Source organism: Oreochromis aureus, linkage group 19 (assembly GCF_013358895.1).
Source record: "Oreochromis aureus strain Israel breed Guangdong linkage group 19, ZZ_aureus, whole genome shotgun sequence".
NCBI classification, from domain to species: domain Eukaryota; kingdom Metazoa; phylum Chordata; class Actinopteri; order Cichliformes; family Cichlidae; genus Oreochromis; species Oreochromis aureus.
In genome coordinates this window covers 7,818,111-7,843,509 of record NC_052960.1, presented here as the reverse complement: position 1 = coordinate 7,843,509, position 25,399 = coordinate 7,818,111, and the positions used below count along the sequence as shown (strand labels likewise).

At 38.5% G+C, this 25,399-nt stretch overlaps 1 protein-coding gene across 3 annotated transcripts in view; it reads left to right on the top strand.

The window, feature by feature from the left end:
* Positions 1 to 25,399, top strand: part of rbks (ribokinase) — a 57,835-nt gene that overhangs the window by 3,732 nt on the left and 28,704 nt on the right. For 2 of the 3 annotated variants that reach the window (XM_031733416.2, XM_039603748.1), the window contains exons 2-6: positions 3,703 to 3,764; positions 20,120 to 20,252; positions 21,257 to 21,320; positions 21,634 to 21,696; positions 25,218 to 25,382. In XM_031733416.2, the coding sequence (XP_031589276.1) occupies positions 3,706 to 3,764; positions 20,120 to 20,252; positions 21,257 to 21,320; positions 21,634 to 21,696; positions 25,218 to 25,382 (484 nt within the window). In that variant the 5' untranslated portion in view covers positions 3,703 to 3,705. Of the gene's footprint in view, positions 1 to 2,513; positions 2,550 to 3,702; positions 3,765 to 20,119; positions 20,253 to 21,256; positions 21,321 to 21,633; positions 21,697 to 25,217; positions 25,383 to 25,399 lie in introns of those variants that run through there. The other variant, XM_039603747.1, reaches the window with a different exon arrangement.

The following is a 25,399-nucleotide window of genomic DNA, read 5'->3' as shown; positions in this document are numbered from 1 at the left end:
CCATGTCATTTGTTGAGCAGGAAGGGTGAGCGCTTGTTTTCATGCAGATTACGTCCCGGATCAAAATGCGGTACAATCGTCGTCGTCTTTTTTTTTTTTTTTTTTTTTTTTTTTTTTTGAATCGTTGTCATTTGGAAATGAGATCGCACATAAGTATGAATCGAGATCGCGATTTTCTAACGATTAATCGTGCAGCCCTAACAACTGTATAACCTGGTGTAATTTACTGGGGATGGATTGGAGGAATTTCCAGCCTATCACAATAGGAGCTTGCCGCTCCTGCATTTTTTTTACCCTCCACTTAAAGCAGTGCAACTTTAAATGGTCTGTTTTGCAAACAGCAGTAAAATAAAAATAGAAATTCACTGCAAGCACTCCTGCCGCAGTAGAAATGACACCACATATGGTGGGTCATCCTGGTCCCTTTCCAAATCTGCATTGATCCATGCATGACTATTAATTTACCATCAAGCTCCAACAGTGACTCCAACCAAGTTCTAACTACTGCTAGCTAAATAAAATAAAAATGAAAAGCATTCAGATCAGCAGGTCATTATATTATATAGAAGCCTCAGCAAAAAAAACTACAAATATTAATACTAAGGTTCAAGGTTGGCTAATAAATACCTCTCTTCAAGGGTACAGCCCTTTATTTAACTTTAGTGACAAGCTGTTGTAACACTAAAAGTGCAGTAAAGGTTTTTGGTTTCTGAGAGTGTATTTAGCATGGAGTGAACATGTGAAAGACCTGAAATATGTCATTTCTTGTGCAAACAGAACAACCCTAACTTGCAAAATAAAAATGAAAGGTGAGCACAAAGGCATAGAAATTATATCAGTGCACCGGGCGAGACCGTATGAGGGCAGTTTTGTCTGATTCACCACTGGGAATTTCCACCTTCCTGGGAGTGATTCACAGTCAGTCTCAAAGCATCCAGCTAAAATAGGCCCCCCCAAAAAATATGTTGAGCCAAAGTATTCTGGTGAAATTCTTTACTAGTTCAACTCTCAGCTTGGAGTTGGTCTAACTTAAGTGGTTAGGAGATTATGATACCGGGAATTAAAATAAAACAAATACAGCTAGCGTTTGCGTGTGGGTAGAGTTGGAAAAAGTGTGTATAATCTGAATTTATCTGAACATTTGTTATACAGATATGGTCGTATCACTGCCATAAAAATATTTTCCAGTTAAGCCAGACACTGGGAAGAATGCAGGCTCACAAGGGTTTTTATAGTTGATCCAAAAGTTTTTTCTTTGGGATTTTGTTTGCAGTTCAATCTAAAACCAGAGTTAACAAAGTACAGACTTTGTGTCATTTTATGCAACCTGACACACAGTTACAAGACAAGAGTGCAATATTATACCTTTAATCATCTATAGGTTCATGTAGTGTGTTAATCATATAGCAAAACAGACAGAACTTTCATTTTCATCTCTTATTTTAGCGTGGATTTCTAAACTATTAACTAGCAAAAAAAATGGAATATTACCCGCAAAACACAAAGCATCGTCCTCCATAGCTGAAAACTGAAGCCAAAACAGAAACACCAAAAGCTGAAGTTTCTTCTAATGGTTACTGGAAGCTGAATTTAAAACTGAGTTAATCCCCATAAACTCACATATGCAATTTTAAAGGAGAAATAACAAATTTATAGCCTACTACAAAAAGCACTTGTTATCTCTATAGCTAATTTCCTTCTTAATGGCAGCTGTACATAGAGTGAATTTTTTTTATAACTCACCTGTTCAGATTTTGGTAAGGCTTAAAATTGAGGGTGTGGTCTGTCACTGAGAGGTGGCTGTATTTGCTAAGGCCCCAGTCACACAGGCCTAGACCAGTCAGCAACCACCAGTTTCTAGAGAAAATATGTATTACTCAACTGATTGCCTAGTGGTTCCTGGAGGTTGTTGGCTTATGCCATATAAAATCGGTTACAAAAGGGGAGCACTTGTTGTGATTGCTTTGGTTGCTAGCAGATTGTCTAAGTCACCCATAGTTTGCATGCAAGATGCAGACCTTTCTGCAAATACTGCCATGTACTCTCTGAAGTATACAATATGTGCAGCTTTTATTTTGAAGGTGAACACTGACCATTTTGTGTTATACTTTCCACAGTTTCACTACCATTTGGCAAGTATTTTACAAGAGTTTGCAGACATGTCGGTGTCTATTATGCAACCTCAAAGTGACCAAAGCAATCGCGAAGATGTTTTTGAATCTACACTTTTTACCTCTTTGCAACCAATTTCACACTAGTGACTACCAGCAAACTCCAGTAACTGGAAATGGAACATGCATTTTTCCCCTGTGTCCCGTTGTTGCTACATTGTTGCTGACTAGCCTCAAGGCCTGTGTGACTGAGACCCAACTGTCTTCTAGGTTTTCACCTTAGCTAATTGTCGCGAACAGTTAGGGATCTCTAGACCATGCTTGGGACTGCTGGTGCCTTTTTGAGTATTTTATTTATAATTATCTGAAAAATAATTACAATAACATGATTTATTGTGTGGGTATTTTTACCAGCAGATGGTCTATTCTCTTGTTTTGGTAAGTGAAGTTCTAGGATTTTATTTTACTTACAACTAATTAGCATTTGTCTGCATCTGTAGATGCAGTTTGTAAACCAAGCTAGCTAGCATCAGCATATTGCTTAGTATCCCACCTTGTTGTCCACATATGGTCATTCCAAGATGCAATAAACCAACATGGTGGCTGCAAAAATGCTAACACTGCTTCCAGAAAAACAACAATCTGCATCCTTCTTTCAAACACAGTCTGTGCTTAAAACAGCATGCATCATATTATAAACAAAATTTAAAAGTGTTTAATATGTGTGAACCTCAATCACATGCTGGCTACACGCTAAAGTAACACTCATCAAAACTTTAAAAACTGCAGGTCTAAAATTGTATCACATTCTACATGCAACTTTAATTACACTGTTTGTAGTGTTTAACATGCCTTTTCCTTAATGTGCTTTTTTTTAACACATTTTGCAACACCTTTTTATAGCAAACGCTTAATATAAATGAAGTTTCTCACATTGGTCTGCTGAGCATCATAGCTCAGCTCAAGTTTAGCTAGCAAGTGAGAATTTTGAACGGGGATTCCATGCTAATTCAAGTGGTCAGACAATGCAGTTCTTCACTGTAGTGAAGTTCTTCATGCCTGCAGAGAGAAGACACTATTCTGCAAGATGTGGGAGAGAGAATTGAGCCATCCTACAGCCAGCGGCCAAGCTTTCCAAGTCTTCCACTGCCTAGGAAGAGATTTGAAGAGATTAACACACTAGCATTAGCTCCGATACAAGCAGAGGATTGAATTAATTAAAGACTTTGCTGTGCTGCGGTGCATTCACATGGTGTAGCATTGAAACTGTCGCCACCCCACCCCCAGTAAGATTGGAATTTGTCCAACTCAGCCAGCCATGAATGCTCTATTTTTACCTTCTTCCTTGTTTCACTCAAGCTCATGCTAATGTGAGAGATAAATAAAATCAAGTGATTTTTGTTTGCAGGCTGTTGAGAAACTAGTTTACATATTTTGCCTGAAATGCCCCCATCAAGCTGCAGCTAAAGTCCTTGTTTCTGTTTTTTGAATGTTGTGAAATTCATTGAACAGTTAATTTAAATGGAGAAAGGGCAATTGCTCCTGTTGTAATAATACAACTGTATGTGTTTATGTGGCTTTTAATCATCAGATCATGACTGAAAAGGTCTTTGATGTTGTGGTGGTTGGCTCCTGTATGACTGACTTGGTGAGGTAAGTAGATTTAGTCCATTATTTAACTTTAAATCTGGTAAATTGATGATAGCATGTGAAACAAGTTGTTCCACTGACAATGATTATAAATTGTCTTAAAATTTTATGAGAAGGCTAAATCTGGGTGCAGGAAACGCCTCTGCTTCCTCAGGTGGACCCGACAGGAAACAGCACATTACCATGTTGGGAAACAAATTTCAAAAATGTACAGCAGACTTTGTCAAATTTGTGTCAAGTCCCTATGTGGCATTGCTTAATAGTTAGAATTGTGGTCAGAGGTTTACGTAAGTGCATCTCATGGATGAACGTCATTATAATTTTGGTCTTTTGATGATTTCTTTGAACTTTTCCAGGGTGGCATTAATAAAGAGCATACACCTTTAATGACTTTAAAAAAAAAAACAAGTATAAAAATATATATACAGGCTCACATGGTTAGAATATAATTTATTTTTTTGATCACTATCAACAAGCTTCTGGTATAATTCTGGCTGGATATCTGACCACTCTTCTTGGCAGAACTGATCATGTAAATCGGTTGGTTTCCTGGCATGGACCCAGCGTTTAGGCACAGTACACAATCTTTAAATATATAGGGCTTTAGGAAGACCATTCCAGAAGCTTAATGTTAGCCTGCTTTATCAACTTTTTCATTGTGGACAGTAATGCTGGTGTTTCAGCAGTTTCCAGTTCATGGCAGGCTTAAGCTGTGGTGCTTTCTGGGTTGTTCCTAACCAATTTCCTCTCACCTAAATATGACAATTTAGGTCTTGTTCTAGACTTTGGCAAAGTGGTGACACGTCTGTAACTTGTACTTATGAAACTTGGTTGAACTGATGACCTTGAAATCTGGGGTTGTTTAGAAACAGCTACAAGAGACATTCCCAACTTGTGTAAATCTACAACTTACCTTCTTAAATCTTCAGTTTATTGGACTTTCCCATTGTTGAGTCAGTCAAGTGTGTGCTGTCAACCTAATTCATATTAAACAAGGGCAACAGGTCAAATAATTAGGTAAACAGATGTAAAGGTAATATCATTGTGAAGAGTGAAGCACTTTAGACTTCAGAATGATATGCTAAGGTGAGCTTTGGCTTTATTGCCCATAAGTCTGCTTTGGATGACATAAATTTTGTCATCAGATAATGAGTGTGGACTTTGTGCAGATGTCGGTGTATCAGCTTCACATTTGCCTTCTAGACGGACTTCAAGGTGATTTCATGACAGCATAACGTAAATAACTTCTGAGGGCAACAGCCAGTATTGGTGGGTCACAGCAATGGTCTCATGTAAAAAGCCAAGACAAAACAAAGACTTTGAAAACAAGACTTCCTGTTTTGCATGCAAGTCTTTTAGTGCAGTCTGATTATGATTGCAGACAAAGTCTAAAAAACTGAGTTATATCAGATTATAGCCAAAGATTTCAAGATTGTGTTTCATCCATTGCATTCTTGTTTTCCCTGGTTAATCTGCCCACAGCCTGTTCAAACGTCAGTGCTACTCAGTCAACAACTGGAAACCAAAACCCAGGTTTCCTACAGATTGTGCATATTTAAATGCAGATAACTGTTTATATAAATTAGTTTTGAAGCTGTAAATCTGCCACCATTATCAGTGTAAACCGTAAAAGCTCAGGCTTAGCAACAGTAACTCAGAGGATGCACCTCAGCAAACAGTCAATTGTCTTTGCTTGTTTCCCTTTATTATTATTAACCACTGCAGCCAGCCTTTTCCTCCAGGGATTTTATTTTGACATGCACGCCTGGTGGAAAATATGGCATAAGGGCTGAGGGGTGTTTTCCATCAGCCTGAAATGGTCTGCAAAGTCTGCCTACACAGGAATAGAGGAAGTGTTCTAAAGTTAGACAATGCTGCTGCATTTTCAGTATTTGTCCTAAAAGCCCCCTGAGTTACAGGGAACATCAGCAGTGTGCGTGTGTTTGGCTCAACGGCTTTCAGGCCATTAGGCAGTAATAAAGGGCAGGCTCCAGGTTCCAATCCGTCTACTAGATTGCAAAACACCTTCATATTGGACCGAAGAATGCTGCCATCAGCTTTCATGGCATTTTTAAAAACACATGATATTTTTATTTAAGTGAATCAAAATAAAAAATAGACAGCAAAGAACTGAATTAAATGGAAATAACTTAAATTATTGAGCAAAAAGTTGTAGGCTGACGCTTTAGTTTTTTACGCCTACCCTTTCCCAGCACTTTTGTAAATATAATTTTCTAAAAGTAATAAATTAAAAATAAGGAAATAAACAAGATAAAAACAAATGTTCAGTAAACAATGGTTATCATACCTCAGTTTGTTTAGCTCTTGATTTTTAGCTTGTCAGTTGGTACATAAAAAGCTAATCTGTTAGTCTAAAATATACAAATGATTAAAGCGCACCTTTTATGTTACTGCTATTCGTAAGTAGATTTTTTTTTAATCTTGGACTTTACAAGTCCAGCTTTGAATGATTCACAGTTTAAAATAATCCTTATTTATTGTATGGTGCTGCCTTAGAGAATCCAAAGGCCTTTACTGTCCAAATCTAAGTCATGTAGTATAACCAGTAAGAGACCTGTGATGTATAAAGTCTTATGGAGGCACTAGATTGTGTAAACACAATATTCTTGTAGCATCTCTTGGATTTTCTTCAGCACAGAGGACGGCCTGTTTTCATGAAAAATCAGTTGGAACTTGTCTAATTTAAATGAGACAATGTGTGGCAAGAAGTGTCATTTGTGCTTTTACAGTGATTCGTAATTGATGAATATCTTTCCAGCTTTATCAAAATTAAAAACTCCCTGGCACATCCAAAGAGTCTCACACGAATGCTTTGTCTCATCATTATATATTCTGATGAGTTTTAAAGTCGTTCTCTTTAATTTGTGTTTGCAGTAAAAAATGCTGTAGGGGTGAAGCAACAAGATCAGCTAGAAAAGAGAGCATCTAACTGGGCCCCGTGCTGTGAAGCAGGTTCAGCATACCCAGAATATCTTTTGCTTATCTGGCTTCACTTACTCGAATGCCGGCAATCACCCTAAGCGATCATAAAAAGCTACATTTTACCACCTCAATAAGTGAACATAGGGTCCACCTCAGGTTTGCCTCTGATTTTACAACAGAAAGCAAAACTAAAATACTGAAAAATATGACGAGGTTAAACATATTGTACTGAAAGCAACAAAGCTGCTGCAGACAAAGCAACAGAGTGTGCCGTGTGAGAGAGTGTGAGAAAGGAGAAAAGTATGGAAAAAAAAGGGTCTATGAACATGTGAGCACTTGAAGTCTATTTGTGACAAAAGAAAAGTTGGAAAAAATGTCAACTGTGTAAGTTAATGCTAAAGTGAATCTATATTTCCTACTGATGCTCTTTTTGAATGACAAAAACTTGATTTAATCTCTTAATATCCACACACTGAAGTCCGGGTGATCTTCCAGGAGTAGTGACTCTATTTTGCAGTGATCTGAATTATTCAGTAGGCAGTGATTTCATGCTTGTCGATCTTTTACCTCGAACACAATCTGCCCTTGAGCAGGTTAGGTCTGCAGTGTAAGTTACCATGGCGATGTGAACCACCTGCACAATACAGAAAACTCAGGGTTAAAGCCTGAAGTTCCATGGAGAGGCCCAAATCCTGCTGTGTCGTATACGTCTGCATACACAGATGACAGATTGGTTGAAATGTGTGTAGTAAATAGATTAATAATGTTTATGATGAGTTAGCTTCATACAACATGGATCATAGAGAAGCAGACAGAAATTATGGATGCATGTATTAGGCTGAATTATGCATTACAATCTTGATGGTCACCCAAATTATGAGATCTCACAAATCAAAATCGCCATTTATCCCGTCCTCTAATTGGCATCATTTTACAAACAAATGAAGGCTTTTAGAGCACTCTGAATCCTAAGTTCACATGTACATACAGTATGGTCATGTTTATTAGGAGCATTCATCACTGTAATAATACATATGTGACCAAAAGTAAAGAAAATCAGAGTAGGTCCATTGATCTAAAAGGTGGGACCATCTGATGGTAAATTCAAGTCAAACTGTGCAGATGATCTGGTATAATTCCTGCTTGCTAAAATGTCAGCGTTGCATCATCCTCGTACGTGGTGAAATTTGTTGAGCCAAGTAGGATCCATTCCCACAATCATTAGTCATCAACTGCAGCACAATGGGTTAGTTTAAAACAATTTGTCATCCTCCTTTACCAGAACCTTTGCAAGCAAATGACACAATCTCAAAAGACACATAAATCAGCTGTGATGGCAAAAGTCTCAGTGAGCTCCAGCCAACTAAACGTCTTCGTCTCAGCGTGAAGAAGTGTGGAGGTCGCGCAACAGTTTGTGCCATGCTGCGTCTTTTATATTTTTATGTGAAAAACATATATGACTGACAGGTGAGGGGAGCAATAACTGTCATGACTGTCACCTGCATGCCAGCGACTGAAGCTCTGAATAAACAACAAACAAAATATGAGCTGCAGAAAAAGTTTCATAGCAGCTTTGCACAAAGTTGTCGCTTGACTGTCCACACTTATCAGAAACACATGCCTTCTCCTACTGCCAGTTTTTTTGGGAAAGGAAAGGCACTTTTTGGTTGCTCATTAGCAATTCAAGCAGTGACTTTCTGCTTTGAAGGGCACGAGATGTCAATTAAGGCTCTAATAAGCTAATGGGAAATGGCCTGTTTTTGGTGACAGCGAGTGTGTGTGTGTGTGTGTATGTGCGAGTGTGTGTGGTGGGGCTTTTTTGGATGGAGATCAGAATGCGGATAGGGGAATACATTTGCAGCCCTTCAAAGTGATATGCATGACTTTGAAGTTAGAAATCCAGTTGTCTTGAACAGCCAGTGTTTGGGTGGCAGTACAATTGACTGACAGACAGCAGAGGCGCACACACACACGCACACACACGCTCCTTCTCTTTTTGCTTCTGCTATATAAACACCCAAATGTAAGGCAGATTTCTGCAGTGTTTAGTTCCAAATGTATCCATCAGGCTGTGCATGTTGTTAGGCAGTAAAAGGTTGTGTTTGATTGTCTGCAATCTGCAGCGCACAGAGAAGAGGTGCAGAGCGGTTCAGGTTTTGAACCTGTTGTCAAAGCCATACAGTGCCCCCTACAGCTCACTGAGGTATTGTTATTATTTTTTATTTTAGCTTCCATCTTTAGGCTATTGAGATCAAATTGCTTTCATAAGGGTGAAGTGGCCAAGGTAGAAACCATACAAATTCAAAACATAGTAAAAGCGTAACAAATACAATGTAAAATGCAAGATATACAACATGATGTTCTAAAACCTGCCACAAGAGATACTAGTGGCCTCTTAAGAAAAATACACAATATGCCATCTTCAACACATTTATTATGATTCTTTTAAATTTAACAACACATGTAACCATATTCCAAGGTTCAAATCCAAGCTTAGATTTTTATGAAAAATATTGCATTTGCAAGGTGAGTAATAAGAAAATGCTGTTTTCCCTTATATGTCATAAACTGGAATAAAAAGCATATTAGACTGCTAACTTATCCAGCATTGCTTTATGGATAGTGATGTATCAGTGCTTTTTCCTGTGACCAGTCACTAATGCCTGACTGAGTAAGTAACGTTGCAGTTGTAAAGGAAAAAAGGGATTCACAGTAGACTGAATCAACACTCTGTAAAAATGATATCACGAAAAACAATTATCGGCAGGAAAGGAGCTTTTTTTGAGGAGTTTTTTTAAGGAGACAGAAGCTTGAGTATCCCAACATTTTCATGGATTAAATCCAAAATACACCACATGTCTTGTCCTGTCAAAACAAATTATACAGTTTCTTTATTTTTTTGTACAAGGGCTCATGTATTGTATTGTAAATTTTATACTGAATTTCTTACATTTTTGCCCCGATAAGTAGCATCAATTTATATTATTAAAAAAATGAAAATAAAACCAAAACAGCACCAAAAACTGAATTAAAATACAAATTCAGAATACAACTGTAATAAGTTGGGTTGTCTTTTTTGTTTTTTAAATGACTCATTCAATCAGTTAACTGCCAAATTCGTCTGACAAAAAGTTTTGGTGATCATTGTCTAAGATATGACAGGATACACTTTATCTCAACAGCTGGGAAATCCCTGGTCACTGCAGCCAAAACAGTAAAACAACAACAAAAAAAACCTTAATAAAAGTAGGGTAGCACTATAAAATACAATATGAGCAAAAAGTAAAGCAAAATGTGAAAATACTCAAGTTAAAAAAATATAGTAAAGTTGAAAGAACTGAATACACTACAATAAAATAACTAAGAAACATGGAGTGACTTCAAGTAAATGAATAAAAACAGTTTATTAAATATAGTAGAAACTTAGATGTGTAATGCAATAACTCTGTTGCTTTCTTGATAGTAGGAATTTAAAGAAGATGTCCTACAATAACATGGCTTCATAAAATAAAATAAGTCAATAAAATAACTTAGCAGCTCTGTGATGGTTCACAGACTGTTGTTGGGTTTGATACTGATAGTTGGATAGATAAATATTTACGATATCACTATTGAAATTCGTATTAAAAAATTTTTCTACATTTGGCTGACATTGAAAAAGGTGTTAAATTTATATGATAAAATAGACACCAAGAAAATAGTCTGACAAATAAGTTGAAGGTGAGTAATCATTATTAGCTGAATCCTTTGAAATCATTACTTTTTGATAGAAAGAAAAATGTTTGGATTTAGAAAATGCAACTTAAAAATTTTGCAAAACATTGAGCAACAATACTTCTTCCTTCATAACCGTATCACATCAACTGTATCTGTTAACTCGGCACGGACACACAGAGCTTATCATCATTCGTCCTGCCAAAGGCTGACACTCGGACTGAAAGAGAACAAACACAACTACAAACCACGCAGATTTGATTTTTGGTTGTTTTATGCCTTTAGCTTTAGATATCATTTTATCATGGTGATCAATTTGGGTATTTTATATACAGTCATATGGAAAAGAATGTACGGCATCTTTTATTTCTCAGGGGTCACCCCATGATTCAGTAACTTATAGAATCACCTTGAACAGCAATAACTTGAAGTTATCTTTTTATGTAATACTTTATTATTGTTCTCACATCATTTTGGGGGAAGTTTGGCCAACACCTCTAAATGCTACTTTAGTTAAATAAGATGTCTGGGTATTTTTCCATTCACAGCTCCCTTAAGCTCCCATCACAGCACTTTAGTTGGGTTGAGGTCTGCACTTTTAATTGGGCCATGGCAACAACTTGATTCTCTTTTTTCAGCTGTTCTGTTATAGATTTGCTGCTGTCGATTCAATTTCTGCAAGGTACCCAGGTCCTGTGGCTGCAAAACAACCCCAAATCATCACCCCACTACCACTGTGCTTGACAGATAGTATGAGGAGTTTGTGCTGATAAGCTGTGCTATTTATTTTTGCAAATGTGCCATTGAGCTTTATGGCAAAACATCTCCATTTTGGTCTTATATGTCCAAAGGACATTATTCCAGAAGTCTTGTGGTTTGTTTAGATGCAACTTTCTAAACTTAAGCTGCCTTGCTGTGTTCTTTTAAAGAGAGGAGGTTTTCTACTGGCAACCCTTTCAAACAAGCCATAATTGTTCAGTCTTTCTATAAATGTACTGTCATAGTCTCATAAACTTTAACATTTAACATGCTAACAGAGGCCTGTAAAGTCTAAGATGTAGCTCTTTAGATTTTTTGTTACTCTGAGCATCCACTCTTGGGAAGATCAGCAGCCTTGTAGCCTTTGCCTTATTTCTTGATGGGCAGCAGCCATTGATTTTTTTAAAGATTGTTGCTGATATCTTCCTCCTTGAAAACACCAGACCTGCAACACTTAATTAATTTCTGTGAAAACAGTAAGAATGTACTTCATTTCTTAGCAGTCTTGGAGTTACTAACAAATAATATATTTTACATTACTTTTTTTGTAAGTAATACTTAATGACTCCCTGAAGAAAGTCATTTGTCACACTTCTCACTGATACCCTACTCAGATGCATTGTTAACAGTTTATAAAATCACAAATCTCTACCTTAATGAACACATGCATACAATCTTTCTTGGAGTGTTTAAGCATTAACAAAAAGGTGTAACACATAGCAAAGTTGAAAGCCCAAAGACGCTTCAAATTGATCGCTCTAGCTTTTAATGGTAGAAATGGATGCTACTTTCCTACAAACCTGAGTGCTTATTGTTGCTTTTGTTACTTGCTGAAGAACAGGCTCCACTGGGCTGGGGGTCAGCAAGCACTCAGCTTTTAACATCACTCATCACTCTGTGCAAAAGGCTTGAGCCAACCTTCATGTCTTTAATTTTGCTTAAAAAGTAGAAGAAATTAAAGAGCCGTACTACTTCAGCCATCTCTGCCTGTTTCCCCTCCTTAAGGATGGGTTCTTGATAGTCATTCTCCACTGAAACCATTTCTTATGAGGCTTCAGTGAACAGTAGATGGATCAACTGAAGGGCCATAGGAATCTCTCAGGTCTGTGTCAGGCCTTGAGGATATTTTTCAATACTGTACATCTACTGTAGATATTTTTTAGTACTGCAACTTATTATGCCCTCCACTTCTCCACTTCCCTGAATTTTTTAAGAACACATTGCACACCAGGCAAAGATATGCCAAATGTTCAGCTATAGTTCTTTGTAGCTGTAGATACAACTAAAGGAATGGGAACAAAATATATGTTTTTGTGATATTCTGCTAATAACAAATTCCCTAAAGATGCCATTTAAAATGTCAGCATTCAAAGGAAAACAATTGAAAGACCTTCAGAAACCTTGCTTTAAAATAGTGTGGCTTCTTGGAAGCCAAATATAAAGAAATGAGAGACGGGTAAGGCATACACAGGAATAAAAGGATGTAGGTTTAAGGTTTAAGCTAAGAATATAAGATGAGGAAAAACGTATGTATTGCTAAACTTTAGACATTCTAGCACATTATCATAAAGGTTATTACTAACATGATAATTTTGTTATTTGTATTTCCCGTGTTCTGAAATTGTTGGTTTGCCAAGCCTGATAAGTGGCTCGTTATAGCCCCTGATATAGACCACCGCGTAAAAAATGGCATCACACATGTGACTCCAACAAATGGTGTGACCACACAAATATAAACACCCACGTATACTCACACACTGCACCTCTTGTTAGTGGAGCATTTTGCCATGTCCATGTAAGGTATGCTGTCCTCACTCAGCCTGTTCTTTGTTAAATCTGCTCACCTTGTCCTGATTTACTGGAACGTCAGCTAAAAGGACCTTTGTGGACAAGGAGAATTATATAAGATGAGCACATAATAGTATCCTCTGAGCCGTGCATGAACTTGGAAAAACAACCACTTGTCTGAGTCATAATAAGAGCTGAAGGTCATTACACTTCAGTTAAAATGTTTATTATGTTTAGTACAACCACCCAATATCCACTGTTCTGTAGTTTAATAAAGTTTCAATTAATAAAAATGAAAGCATGACCTCCCTCATCCTATTTTGCAAGTTCACTTTGGAAGTTGTGTTTGGAACTGGAAAGACATTTCTAACTTTCCCCAGAAAAAACTAAACAAAAACAGCATATCAGCTTGTTTTTGTCCGTGTCTACTTCCCCCCTGTTGCTCACCAGCAGCTGAGAAATGACTTTAATGGAGATGGAGGGAGAGGGAAATGAGGGCCAGCCTGAAAGCAAACACTTCACGTCACTGCACACCTGCTTTTGGCCTCTTGGTTCCGTGGGAGAAAATGCACTAAGGTTGCACTTTAGCACATAACCGCCCTGTTTGTTTGGTGCACTCACCGCAGACAACAATAGCTAAGTGTCTCTCTGGGCTTGAACAGGCGTGGGTGGGTTTATTTAGGAATTTGGAAATCTGTTTATCTTACCTGTCACTCATCCGGCTTCAGGTGGCTGTCGGCCAAATGTGGAATAAGACCGTCATCCACAATAGTTAGGCTCATTACTTATTTATTCATTTTTTTAACAGTTTTTGGAAAGCCAAATTGGCACTTTGTCACTAACATCAGTTTCCTGAATGTTTTGATTAAAAAGGAAATTTGAGCAATGCTCTTCCACACAGCCTTTAAACCTTTCAACACAACAACAAATGTTAGCCGTTTCACTAGCTACACCACAGTAGTAGTCCTCAGTACTATTGCAAAAATAACTGTATGTTATAGATGGCTTTTGCCACTGTTAAGTCATCTATCTGTTTAAGCTTTGACTTTAGCTTTGTAACCATCACCATCTCAACACAACAACACAGGGTCAACACAGAGACATGGATACCTGTTAATTAGTGCTATATAACAGATTAATAAAAACCAAAGATTTCGCCCAACAAAACTGGAAATCTTAGACATCTGTTAGTACTAGTGCTGTCAAGAGATTAAAAAAAAATAGAGATTAATTAATTATGATTTTTAATTAATTGATCTAATTAATCTCTTTTTTAATCTCACCTAAAAATAGCTGAGGAAAGCCCTCAACTTATTGTGGCAGACCAAAAGACTGATATATAACAAAGAAAGTGACTTTATAAAGTCATTTATTGTTTAACAAACGTTAAACAGATGCAACCATTTACATACTGTTGTATTCTTTTGTAAAATAAGTGGAAAAATAAATACAAATAAAATCAAATAAATTAAGTGCTGCAAGTTAGCACATCAGAGTTGCTCTTTTCTGAGCAATACAGCACTGAAATTCCTCTGCTTCAGATAATGAAAATAAAACTGACATTGCAGTGCTGCAAGTTAGCACATCAAAGTATTCTTCCATCAAAAAAAAGTGCTGAACATCAAGCAATCTATTCTAGTAGGCTACAAATGACACAGCAGCTATGCTGACCACATGTGTCTCATTTCTTCTTCCTCAGCCAGTCGCTAAGACACACCAGCCTGGTAACATTTTCTGGAAGCAAGGCTGCCCTTTTCTTTGCACTATGTGGCCTGCAAGGCTAAAGAGTCTCTCACAGGGTACAGAGGTAGCTGGGGAGGCCAGGTACTTTTGTGCTAGGACTGACAGCTTTTCATAGACTCCTGAGTGAGCATACCACCACTGCAGGGGACAGTCATCAATACTGATGCTGAGTTCTGCTCTGTAGCGCTGCAGCTCTCCAGACTCAATTCCATCTTCTGAGTCAGAGTCAGACCCCAGAAGGAGTTCGCTCCTCCTCTTCTTCTGAGCTGGTCCATCATCCTCTGTGGAGGGCTGGAGACTATCTGCTCTTCTGGGCTCTGCTGCCTGGAGCATATTCTCCAGAATGGTCCACACCTGAATGAATGAATGAATGAATGAATGAATGAATGAATGAATGAATGAATGATTGTGATTAAAACTAAGTGCTTTTTTTTATTTTATTTAATCTTGTAAAGAACTTTGTGTTCCATATAATAAATAAAAGTTTGATTTGATAATGAATTGGACTCATTAGTCCAGCTTAACCTTATTGTCCTACCTGTTCCCTCTTTTCTCTTGGAAGACATTTCAAATCCTTAAACCGTGGATCCAATGCTGTGGCCACCTCGAACCATATCTCGTTGCCATTAGCTCGTCGTGCTGCCAGATCCTTCTGGAAGGCATTCTTGAACTTCACCACGTAGGCAGGATCATCATCAGTAATGTCCATGACACGGTACAGATGGCGAAAAGCAGGCAGCACTACAGAGCAAGAGACGTGAGCCTCACCACCCAGCAGCTCTGTCACATACCTGCAGAGGTGGAGAGGTTTGCTAAATAAACCTAGCTGGATTCATTTAAATCAAAGTGTAACTGATTCCCAATTTAATTGTCCTTAAAAGTTCCTTGTTATGTTCATTAATTTTGATTTTACACATGTAACAGTAGTTTATATAATTAAAATGGGAAGGTGTTTATTTGAACTTACTTGCATGGTTCAAGCAGGAGCTCCAGCCTCTGCAGTTTCGCCCACTCAGCTTCGTTGGCAAGACCAACCTGTGGTTCTGTTGGTCCAACGTAGCCTGGACAGCCTCTCGGTTACATAGGAGGCGTGAGACCATTGCGAGTCGAGTTCCACCTGGTGGGTACATCCTGTATAAGTTGATCGCTCTTCTTTCCGAGTGCTACTTGTTGTTGGTTAAGTTCTGTGGTACTCGCAGGGCTTTGTTTAAAATGACCAACAATCTTGCGGCACTTTGCCAGTACACCGACAAAACCACTGCTATCGAGACATACTGTGATGGTCCTCTGGAGAATGTGAGCATTGCAGGCGATGTGCTCATATGGAAGTGCTCGCGATAGCAGCCAGCATGTTTGCTGCGCTGTCTGTGCCAATGGTGGATATCTTGTTTTCAATACCCCAGTCATTTGCTACCTTGAGGAACTGTTCGGCGCATTTATCAGCAAAGTGCCTGGTTTCTGTTCTCATGACGGTCAGTGCAAATGAGTTGAGGTTCCACTCACTATCAATAAAGTGTCCAGTCACCCCAAAATAGCTGTGGTTGCCAGCTGAGGTCCAGTGATCTCCGGTTATAGCAACACAGTTGGGAGAATCCTCCGCCAAAATCTCAAGTTTGTTTTTCTTTTCGCCGTCGTACATTTTGCTGATTTTGGTCGTTACTGTAGTCCTGCACGGCGGCTTGTATGACGGGTCATTGGGCGCAATTTGCAACACCTCTGTCAATCCTTCGTCCTCTACTATATTTATCGGCCTACAGTTCATCGCTATCCACTTGGCAATAACATTAGTCAGCCTGTCGGTCGCAGACTTGCTCATACGAGGGTATTCTCTAGTTTTGTTTGGCGAAAAGCTTTGCTCTGGCTTGCTATATTGCTAACGTCTTCACTGCTAGCTGTTGCTGCACTCGCGGCTGGGTGCTTTGCGTTGAGGTGATAGGCCAAACTTGAGCTGCTTCGGTGGTAAGCAAACTCCTTCTTACACTCTAGGCAGACCACTTTACCTTTGTCAATGGTGCCGTCGGGCATTTATGAAATACAAATTTCCGTTCATTGGGCCAACAACTCTCAGATGCGCCTCCATATCCACACTGTAAGCTAATCACCACTTCTCACCTTGACCTCACGACGTGACTCCACCCCCAACAAGTCAAGCACAAGGAGCCCAGCACATAAAAACGGATTTTATAACATAGCAACTCTCATACAAAATCAATGACGTCAAGAGATTAAAAATTAGATTAACGAGATTAAAAAACATAACGCGCTAAATAGCATTGTAATTAATTAATCGCAATTAACGCGATAATTTGACACCCCTAGTTAGTACAGTTAGAAAGTAATATTATTTGTCAGGCAATTGCATCCAAAATGCACCAACACCACAGTCGTGGTATAGCAGACCAGTTCAGTGATTCTAGTTAAGAGGTGAAGCCTTACAGAGTCAGAAGCTGTAAGTAAAAGTAGCTATAATCCTAAAAATGCAAACCTTAATAAAATGTAAATGCATGAGTTATTGAACAAAACCATCAATCATGGACTTTTTATGAAGGAAGAAATTAACTGTAGAGACCAAAACTACTTTTGTAGCAGGCTTTAAACATGTTAAGTTTTAGTCAACAAAATTCAGATATGGTCTGGTATGTTTTATCATTTACTACAATCTGACATTTTTGTTTGCCTCTACCATCTTGTGCCATCCCTTTAAATATTATTGTTGTAACTCGATTATAAGACTTGCGCAAAATGCGCTTTAAATGCAGCTATTTCACTATGGAGTTATTACATTTATTTTAAAGTGTTATTTTTTGTGTTGCAGTTTTGCCATGCATACCATACATATCAGTTTTTTGGTAACTTAGAATAATGTAGGTGGTTATTTATCAGGGGCAAAGTTTAAGAAATTCCAACTGGTAATACAGCAAAAACAAAACACTGTAAAGGAGGCTGACTCACAGTCATTTAGACGTCTCGGTCTCTGTAAATATTTGCATCAAATCTCCATGAGACTGGCTGACTAAAACTATGGGGATTTCTGTATTTTTTATGTTACTCTGGTCTTCCACAAATGCCTCTTTGGACACTTTTTATTTATGCTTTCCCCCTTGCTCCAGCTGGCTCCAAAGCCTAGTTCTTATATGGGTTACATCTGTTAGGAGAAGTTTTCTCTCTCTCCACTGTCACTAGGTGCTGCTCCTACAGTATCACTGAGTTTCAATGACGTTTTAAAGCATCCTATGATAACTCTTGCATTGCTTTGGCACTAGAATTAAGAGTGACCTTTATTTTTGCTCACTTCCAGCTCCTCATTTTTATTCCTGTGTTCTAATTAGAGTAGCTTTGAGTGATTCACACTTTGAAATAATCCTTATTGTTCTGTTACTGGATCTTGCTACAGCCCCTCAGTTCATCCAGTCTGAAAAAAAGCCCTTTTAGATCCTCTCCTTTTGAAGGTCACTCTCCCTTTAAGCCTGATGTCTTCTGATTGGCCCTGGTATGTGCAACATTTGAACAGGAGGTGGGTGGGGCATCTGTGTGCCGGAGATGACCTTATAAGGGCATTCGTTCCCAGTGACAGTATACAGAGCCAGGAGGAAAAAAACTGTGTGAAATTGATGGTGCATTCCTGAATTAGTCTGAAATTCCATGTTCCCAGTTGAAATTTTTTTGTGGAACACCCCCTGAACACAGGTTTTCCACTCGGAAAGTCAGAGCAGACTCACAATGCATCAAGTTAGTATTCCAAGATGGCACCCCTGAATGTAAACAGTAGTAGAACTGTACACTTCTGCATATCCTTGATATCTGTGATACGATATATAAATATGGATATAGGTATATAGATATTGCAAGAGTTTACAAGCAACAAGTTAGCTTGGCTGTCTGACATCAGGAGACAGCTTGCCTGGGCTTAAGGTGTGTTTTGGTTTGGTAATCTGTGCAAAGAAAACAAAGTCTCTGAATGGCACATTGCGGTTCACAGGTGGTTTTCTGTCAAACTGTTTCTGGGATTTTCTTTTGCCACTGTGAGCTGTGAAACCTCGCGGTGAGCCTCTGTGCTACCAAAACAAACTGTCTTAATGGCAGATGACATGACTGCCTCCCTTTTCTTTCTGGCTTCTGTCTTGTAATGCTGACTTTGTGATTTTTTTCTTTCTGCCTTTTTTGCCTTTAGGCAGAAAGAAAAATCACTTTTCAGATTTCTTCTTCTGGGTTTTTGACACTTGATTAAAATGAGTCAGTGTCAGTGCTCTTCTTATTCAAGAGTCGCATGGTGGTGACACAGGTGGGAAACTTTTTAAAAAAGATTTATGTGTGTGTGTGTGTGTGTGTAAATGTGTGTGTTTTATGTGTTAAACCTTTGTTCTGTTTCCTTCTTACCACGTTTTAGCCTCACTGACCTTACATCCTGTTATAGCCTGGGGTATGTCAGTTGTTTTCACACGGTTGTGCAAAAACAGCAGCATTTAGAACAACCTCGAGTGTTTGCCACTGGCTTCTCAGTTACTGGAAATCCTGGGATTGAGTGAACTTACTGTAACAGCACACCTGCCACAAACACGCTGACACACACACACAAAGGCACAAAAAAGAGCAACAACAGGGAGGAAAACAAGTTTATGACAACATTTTGCCACCATACTCTTTGGCCTCAGTCCAGCACTGCCCAGAGCCAAACCGCAGAGTCCTGACATACAACATGAAGCTGTCTGCTGTCTATGCACTGTTACTCATTACCCATTCTGGCTCTGTGATTGGAAGAATTAGGGCACAGACAGCTCCTCCTGAGGGCACCCACCTGTGGCATATCAACCTCGAGGGCAGGGGCTGGACTTGACCAAATCTCATGACTCAGGCATTACGTGCACAGCCAGTGTCAAGTTGAGACATCTGTGGGATTCGATGGTTGCATCATTTGCAAATTTGGAGACACTTGTATTGGCTGAATGTCTAGGTACAAAAGTACATTTTAAATCTATGAAGCAAGTTTCTTTTTGAAAACAAGACAGGGAAAAAACACTGAAGGAAACAAGTTTCCATTCATTCCAGCAATGTTTGCATTAAGTTGACCTCTCAGTGAAAGACCTTCAAAAGATATAATCCTCAGCAGACTCCACAAAAAACCTTTTGTTTGTGTGGTTTTGCACACTTTGCAGTGATAAATAAATAGCTTAACTAGGGAAGGATTTGGGCCCTGAAGGGTTTTCTTCACATTTTGACACTTGCAGTGCCAAACAAAACATTTTTTTTAACTTTGATGGAAGGTTTTCCAACTGTTATGTGCAGTATGAAGAGATGAAAAAAACCAACCAAAGCATTCCTTCAAGTAGAGGAATCCTTTATTTTTATTTTCCCAATCCCATGAGGGGTTTCTCTTTGTAAATACTGTAGTTACCCACTGTGTTTTCTCTCAGCCAGGCACCAAGGCTACCCAAAGCAGGGGAAACCATCCATGGTCACAAGTTCTTCATCGGTTTTGGAGGAAAGGGGGCCAACCAGTGCATACAGGCTGCCAGACTTGGAGTCAAAACCGCTATGGTCTGCAAGGTATGGCACCCCAGTCAAAGTTTGGAGCTTTGTTGGATTTTAGCATTAATATGTGTTCTCTCTTTTTAAAAAGAACTACTTTTTCTTGTCCACCCTTTGGCTCGTCCACGTCTTACTCAGTGCAGATAATCAGCCATCAGCTACCAAAGCCCACCAACTATTTAACAACTCTTCAAAACCTTTTAGCTTCGTTCACACTTCAGTCATTTCACTCCATCGACTCTCCATCCTTCATTTTCTCTTGATCAATACCGTACCACATGCATACGCCCACCTACGCTTGCGCGCCTTCAAACAAGCTTATTCCCATATCGTGCAACCCTGAGTCTCCAATCAGTAAGCTCAGCATGGCCTTTCAACCTGAGCACTAAAGCACCAAAGCCCCACCTCTGTCAGAACAAAGAGGCCCGATCGATAACAACCCAGTGCGGGAGGAGCTCTCCGGGCATGGGGAGAACCCAAAAATAGACACCCGGGCTTGTCAAAAACAGCCAAGATGGAAGGCCGCTCTTCAAAGAGAATGGGGCCAAGCAGCCAATACCATCCCAACCCATCATCACAGGCAGTTAGAAGTGCCCGCATTTTGGCACGTTTTTTGGAAAGCGTGGGTTCGAAGTAAGCGCCTCGGGGCAAGGTGGGGACCCCTTCCACAACCCAAAGTAGCTACAGATGTGGACATCCCAGAGCGGATCAGGGGAAGAGGGGCAGGAGGGAAAGAAAACGAAAGCGAGGTGGGCATGAAGAGGCGTGAAGGCGGGGTTATCGTGTCTTCAAGGCTTGGCGCAGCTGGTCGTGTGTTTGCGCGTGTGTGCGTTTGTTGACTTTTGTGTGTTCGTTTTTGCACATTTTCGGCGGCGGCACCATGCCAGTATGCTGGCAGGGCACACGAAAATCCAGCCCAACAGAGATTTGAGTATACCACTTTTCAAAAGTTGCCGCTAACCAAGTCTGACCCAGCTTGACACCCTCTTTGTTGTAATCGTTTTGCCTTCAATCTTTTCTAGGTTGGAAAAGACTTCTTTGGAGACAATTACATCCAGAATTTCAAGGACAACGGCGTCCACACAGGTAAGAAAGAGGGTTTTTCACGTTGCGTGCCAAATTGGTTTCCATTTTCATGGTGCATTGCAAGAAGTTCACATTCAGAGCAAACCTTTTTCAGTCTGCATTTTGCCAATTCTTTTCATGGTTTTTTGGATACACAGGCAAGTTCTCCCTATTGTTAAATTATTTGGCTTTGTTAATACTGAAGCTACTGAAGTTATGCTCTGAGTTCTGACAGTTAGTAGGGTTTCTATTTTAACATTTTACTTGCCTAAGGTATGTATGGTGAATATTCCATTTTGCAGGAACAGACAAATACTTTCATTCTCTGTTGCAGAATTTGTGAAGCAGAGCTCTGATGCAGCCACAGGAGCTGCCTCCATCACTGTCGACGATGCAGGTAAATTCTGCCGCTAACCTACAGCCTCGCTCGCATGGCCTCCTGCATGTACAACCTAGAGTGCATGCGGGCCTGTGAGTGCACTGTTTTTTTTACTACACACACAGGACAGCTCAGCCCACTGAGTCACTACTGCCATAACACCTGTTTATAGTCATAAAAACACTTGGACGAACAACAGCGTCAAGCCCTCCCGAGTATCCACCAGGAACGCAAAGATGTATCAGCTGTTAACAGATGATATAGGATGCCTTTTACCAATGTTCATGGCCAGTATGTATATTTTGAGAGTTCAAGTATTTTGTGATGAAGAGATGAAAAACTTTATTTGGGGAAGATTTCTTTGTTTCCCTGGCACAAAAAGGGGATTAACTTGAACTAACAAAACAGTTATTTTAAACTGTGGTATCAGTTTTAGCCTTGAATTTCACTAAGTATGCATCTGTGATGTCCACACAATAATTTCATGTGTTTAAATGTGAGCCTTTCCACATGGAGAGCAATTTCTGCTGAAAACGGTGAGGATATTAAAAACATCTATGAGAGGCGAGGTGGTAGGTGAAGCTGAAAGTGGCACTTTAGTGTTAAAATGTCTATTAAATCAATATCATGCGTTTAGCTATTTAAGGAAGTGATGAGTAATAAAATTTTAAAAAACAAAACGAAACAACCGAACATCAGAGATTCAGATCACGTTTGTAACAGGTAACAAAAAAAATTAACTCAAATTATAATGTGTACTTAGAAATGAAGCAAAATTAAATAACAATATCCAGGAAATGGCTTTAGTTTTAATTTAAATGTAATGTAGTCTACATAAAATAAAAATAAAATATTTTACATAAAAATATAAAATAAAATAGTAATATAATAATAATGATAATGATAATAATAATAATAATAATAATAATAATAATAATAATAATAATAATAGAAGCGATTATGTTTCTCGGCTGATGCCGTGGTGTCTGCCTCAGGCATTTCTGCTTAGACCGCTGTCCCCATTACACAGACAAGTGGTAGAAAATAGGTGGATGGATGAATATCATCATGATATCTTTGATCACATAATTCAATCATTTAAAAAAATAAGCTTCAACATAATTTTTAAAGATTGTAGCATACTTTAATATTATCACATGAAATCTTCTAGTTTGTGTTTCATCCTGTGAGATTTAAGTCATCATTGGTGATCTCCCAAACCCTAACCTCACGCTGTCGGAGTATGTATTTTTGTTTTCGTTTTTTTATTTTAAAACATATTTAGAAATTAGATTTTTTTTTAATTATTGAAAAATATATAAAAAAAATATTATTAATCAAAAGAAAATAAAAACGTACATACAATACAAAACTATAATACAATTAATTATTTATTAAAGGTTATAATTTAAAACAATTTTACCTCTTGAGCATCACATCAAATGTGCTTTTGCATCATATTTTTTGCTTGTTACATGTTTTTTACTGTAGATTTTTTTTTCAAGGAAATAACAGGTTCAGAATCCCTAAGGAAATTATGTTGACTTCATACTGTTGTTTGTTTCCATTTACACAACAGCCTAAAAGACTCACACTTTTAGGGACTTAATAAGTCCACTGCGAAAAGTGAGAAAATAAGATTATTTTTCCAATTCCTTTGTTGTAGTTAACACCATCCTCTCATTTATTCATGTTCAGTCTTTCTCTACCACCCCTGCTTTCTTACAGTCTTGCTGTTTTAAAATCGAATATGGATTAACCAAATGACTCACATGGACTGTCTAAAATGCCTCAAACGACCATTTCCTTCACAAAGACAAACAATTTCCCTTTAACTTATCTTAGTTCCTACCATAGAAATCCCATAGAAATACGTAAGTACATGACACATCTCTATTGCTGCCGTCTTGTTCAGGGAAGTGAATATGGGTTTTGCATCATTCTTATATTAAATGACAAACTCTGTTCTGCTTTTGGATCTCCCAATGAAGGGAACACTACAAAAAACAAACAGGGAATAAAATTTCACAATTGAGAAGTTGTTTTACAGTATTTTACAGTTACATGTTACACTAGGTAATACTTTCTTTGAATACCCTTACACTTTCACTGACAAGACATTGAGCAATATTACATAGACAGAATTATAATATTAATTTGTGAACATTTTAATATAGAACTGATACTACTGAGATTCATGTTACTTTATTTGTTTCGGTAGATAGATTTGGTTTGCAGAGGTGAGTCATCTGTCCTTACATGCACAATTTTCAAAACACAGACAGAAATATAATACAGCACTCTGCCAAAAAATGAAATCATACAAGATGTACAAGCTAAGATTTGTTCCTCTGAATGATGTCTGCTGAAACAAAGTTATTTTTAAACTGTGTTGTTCTACACTAAGACTTAAAGCCTGTCCAGAAGGAAGAAACTGAAACTCGCTATAAAAAGGGTGTGAGCTGTCAAGTAAAATTGAACCAGCTAACTGCTGTAACTGTCTGGTATGTGGAGTCCAGCTGTCACTCACCAATCACTATAATTTGACTGAGTGAATTTCAGATTCAATAAAAAAAAAAAAAGTATGATAAAATCATGGACATAACCACTGTGAATTCTCCTACTGGTTTTAAACCTCAACATTAGTCTTTTGGCCTTTGCCATGTTGGTTTCTGAGCCAGAAATGACTATCTGTGGATGAGACAGTGGACTCCCAAGTTATTAGCTGGTTGGCATGTTTCATCCATGAACTGTGCAGGTGTAACAAACACATACATACCAGCTATTTTGTACATAATAAAATTCTATAATTTCACTTACCAAAACCAAAGCACGATTTTTAATGTTGTAAAGTTTGGCATTTATCATGGTAAAGTCTGGGGCTTGACACACTTTTATAGACAGCCTCAAGTGGCCATTAAAGGAACTGAAGTTTTTGGTAACTTAGTGTTAACTATCAGCTTTGGAAACTGCTGCTTGAAAGAAAAAATAGGGTCTTCATATGGAAGTCTACTCAAATATGTCAGAAGCCTATTTCTCTTGTTTGCTAATGGCTTCACACTTTGCTTCAAAGTTCAGTTTGAACTGTTAAAATAAGTATTTAGATAAAACTTGCATTTTAAATGTAACTGGGTCTTATTTCAGCTGGTTGAAAAGTAGTGAAAAAAATCTGTGAATTATTATAATTTTTAACTATGTAGAGAACAGTGCCTCCAAAGGCATACATGCATTAGGAAGCCCAGATACACCTGAGCAATGTGGTAGATGTTTTGATGCTTATTTCCAACTGATAGCAGCAACCAGTGCCGTATCTATATTTATATATTTGTGTTGAAATACACTCCAAAGCATCCTAATCTCAAGGAGAAGTTCCTGCAGTGGAAAATCATTGCTGCTTAGAAAACAGAAATATTTCCTGTCTTTGTAGGCCAAAGTTTAAAAACTGAAATTTACATTTCATTCTTCTCATGTCATGGTATATTGATGATTTTGAAAATTCCAGTGGAGTCTCACATGTCTCTATGGTCATTCACGGACAGGTGAGAACGCCATTGTAATTGTGGCCGGTGCCAACATGCTGCTGGGTGCAGAGGAGCTACAGGAAGCTCTCCCAGCCATCAGCCACACAAAAGTCCTGGTATGCCAGCTGGAGATCAGTCCACAGACGTCCCTGCAGGCGATGTGCATGGCTCGCGACAACAAAGGTGAGCCAGTATATCCT